At 40.0% G+C, this 2,500-nt stretch overlaps 1 protein-coding gene across 1 annotated transcript in view; it reads right to left on the bottom strand.

The window, feature by feature from the left end:
• Positions 1-2,500, bottom strand: part of LOC122246899 (myosin-IIIb-like) — a 71,198-nt gene that overhangs the window by 31,136 nt on the left and 37,562 nt on the right. Inside the window, exons 7-8 of the mRNA XM_086542834.1 lie at positions 1,786-1,923; positions 467-631 (exon numbers count right to left, since the gene is read on the bottom strand). Coding sequence (XP_086398960.1) covers positions 467-631; positions 1,786-1,923 — 303 coding nt within the window. The remainder of the gene's footprint in view (positions 1-466; positions 632-1,785; positions 1,924-2,500) is intronic.

Raw genomic sequence — 2,500 nt, 5'->3', positions numbered from 1 at the left:
TTTTTTCTGCATAAATAAAACATTGCAGCGTGTCAATATAATGAATTAAAATACCTTTGCAAAAACGTAACATGACTCCTTAATGATAAAAAAATCAACATATTATCGCGCACACACAGAGTAATATAAGACACAGTCACAGTAAGAACGCAAATGAAGTCGTAATATTTCGAAGCAATACGAAGCCTAAAGACAAACGAAACCAAAAAGTAAAAAAACTAAAAAAATAAAAAATAAATAAATAGATGAAAAAATAAAAAAATAAAATAAAAACTAGCAAAAAAAGCAATATATATATAATAATAATAAATGAATAAATAAATAAAATGACATAAAAACACAGAAAAAAAGGATTTCATTATCTGAAGAAAAAGTCAACAGAACTTCCCATTGTTACGACTTCAATTTACGATCTTAACGCGATTGTATCTCGTCAACACCCAGCCACTTTACCACTTTACTTTACCTCTTCTGGGTTATTAGGAACAGTCTTTATGAAAGGATGTTGAAGTAACTCCTTGGGCGTGGCTCTTTGCTCGAAGTCCTTCACCAGACACTCAGCCACGAAGTCGTTGAACTCCGCTGACCACTCAATAGGTCGTTCGACACTTGGTGGGGGGTTTCTGGGGATCTGGAGGCAGGGCGTAAAGGAATTAGGAGAAAGGGGGAATTGGAGGGAAGGGGGAATTAGGAGAGAGAGGGAATTGGAGGGAAGTGGGAATGGGAAGTGAAAGAGGGAATTAGAAGAAAGGGGGAATTAGGAGGAAGAGGGAATTAGGAGGAAGTGGGGATTAGAAAAGAGAGAGGGAATTAGGAGAAAGAGGGGGAATTGGAAGGAAGGGGGAATTAGAAGGAAGTGGGAATTAGGAGAGAGGGAATTAGAAGAAAGGGGGATTAGAAGGAAGTGGGAATTAGAAGAAAGGGGGAATTAGAAGGAAGTGGGAATTGGAGGGAAGGGGGAATTAGGAGGAAGAGGGGGAATTAGGAGAAAGGGGGAATTAGGAGGAAGAGGGGGAATTAGAAGAAAGGGGGAATTAGAAGAAAGGGGGAATTAGAAGAAAGGGGGAATTAGAAGAAAGTGGGAATTAGAAGAAAGAGGGAATTAGAAGAAAGGGGGAATGAGAAGAAAGGGTGAATTAGGAGGAAGTGGGAATTAGAGGGAAGTGGGAATGAGAAGGAAGGGGGAATTAGAAGAAAGAGAAGGAATTAGAAGAAAATACTATTTGAATGAATAAAGTATATCTATTTTCTATCAACCCCTTCACATTCAATCTATCCCCCTTCTCCATTTACTCTTCTTCCTCAAATTCCTTCCCCTCCCCCCAAAAAAAAACGCCTCTAAGTCACCTGGAAAAGCGCTCTGTCCCTCCCTCAAAAAAAAAAAAAATAAATAATAAATAAAATAAAAAATAATAAAATAAATAGAAAAAAATAAAATAAAATAAAAAACGCCCCCCCCAAAAAAAAAATATATATAAAATAATGATAAATAAACAAAATAAAAAAAGCCTCTAACCCACCTGGAAAAGCGCTCCTCAAAAAAAAAAAAAAAAAAAAAAACGCCTCTAACTCACCTGGAAAAGCGCTCTCAACCCCCCACCCCCCCCCAAAAAAAAAAAAAAAAAAAAAAAGCCTCTAACTCACCTAGAAAAGCCCTCTCATCCCACCCCCCCTCCCCCCCAAAAAAAAAATGCCTCTAACTCACCTGGAAAAGCGCTCTCAACACCCCTCCCCCCCCCAAAAAAAAAAAAAAAAAAAAAAAAAAAAAAACAGCCTCTAACTCACCTGGAAAAGCGCTCTCATCGGGTGCACATCCGACAGGGGCGGCTCCCCGTCGGCGAGTTCGATAGCCGTGATGCCGAGGGACCACACGTCACAGCGCACGTCGTAGCTGTAGTCCAGCTGTTGCTCGCATGCTATCACCTGGTGGGGGGGAAGGAGGGGAGGGGAAGGGGAGGGGAGGGGGCGAAGGGTTAGAGATCTTGAGAATGGATTTTGAGTGAGGGGAAATGTGTGATTTTTTTTTTTTTTTTTTAATCTGTTTGTATTGTTTTTGTTTTTTTTTTCTGTTTGATTCGTCTTCTCTGTCTCTCTCTGTCTCTCTCAATCTCTCTTTCTCTCTTTCTACGTCTCTCTCTCTCTTTCTCTTTCTCTTTCTTTCTCTTTCTCTCTCTTTCTCCGTCTCTCTCTCTCTTTCTTTCTCTCCCCCCCCCCCCCTCTCTCTCTCTCTCTCTCTCTCTCTCTCTCTCTCTCTCTCTCTCTATATATATATATATATATATATATATATATATATATATATATATATATATATATATATATCCATCTCTCTCCCTCCCTACATCTCTCTCTCTCTCTCTCACTTACTCTCTTTCTCTTTTCCCCTCTCTCTCTCTCTCTCTCTCTCTCTCTCTCTCTCTCTCTCTCTCTCTCTCTCTCTCTCTCCTTCTCTCTCTCCCTCTCTCTCTCTCTCTCTCTCTCTCTCTCTCTCTCTCTCTCT

Source organism: Penaeus japonicus, unplaced genomic scaffold, assembly GCF_977035675.1.
Source record: "Penaeus japonicus unplaced genomic scaffold, GWHDUDI00000001_assembly GWHDUDI00000012, whole genome shotgun sequence".
Lineage (NCBI taxonomy): Eukaryota > Metazoa > Arthropoda > Malacostraca > Decapoda > Penaeidae > Penaeus > Penaeus japonicus.
This window is presented reverse-complemented; position numbering and strand designations above follow the sequence as displayed.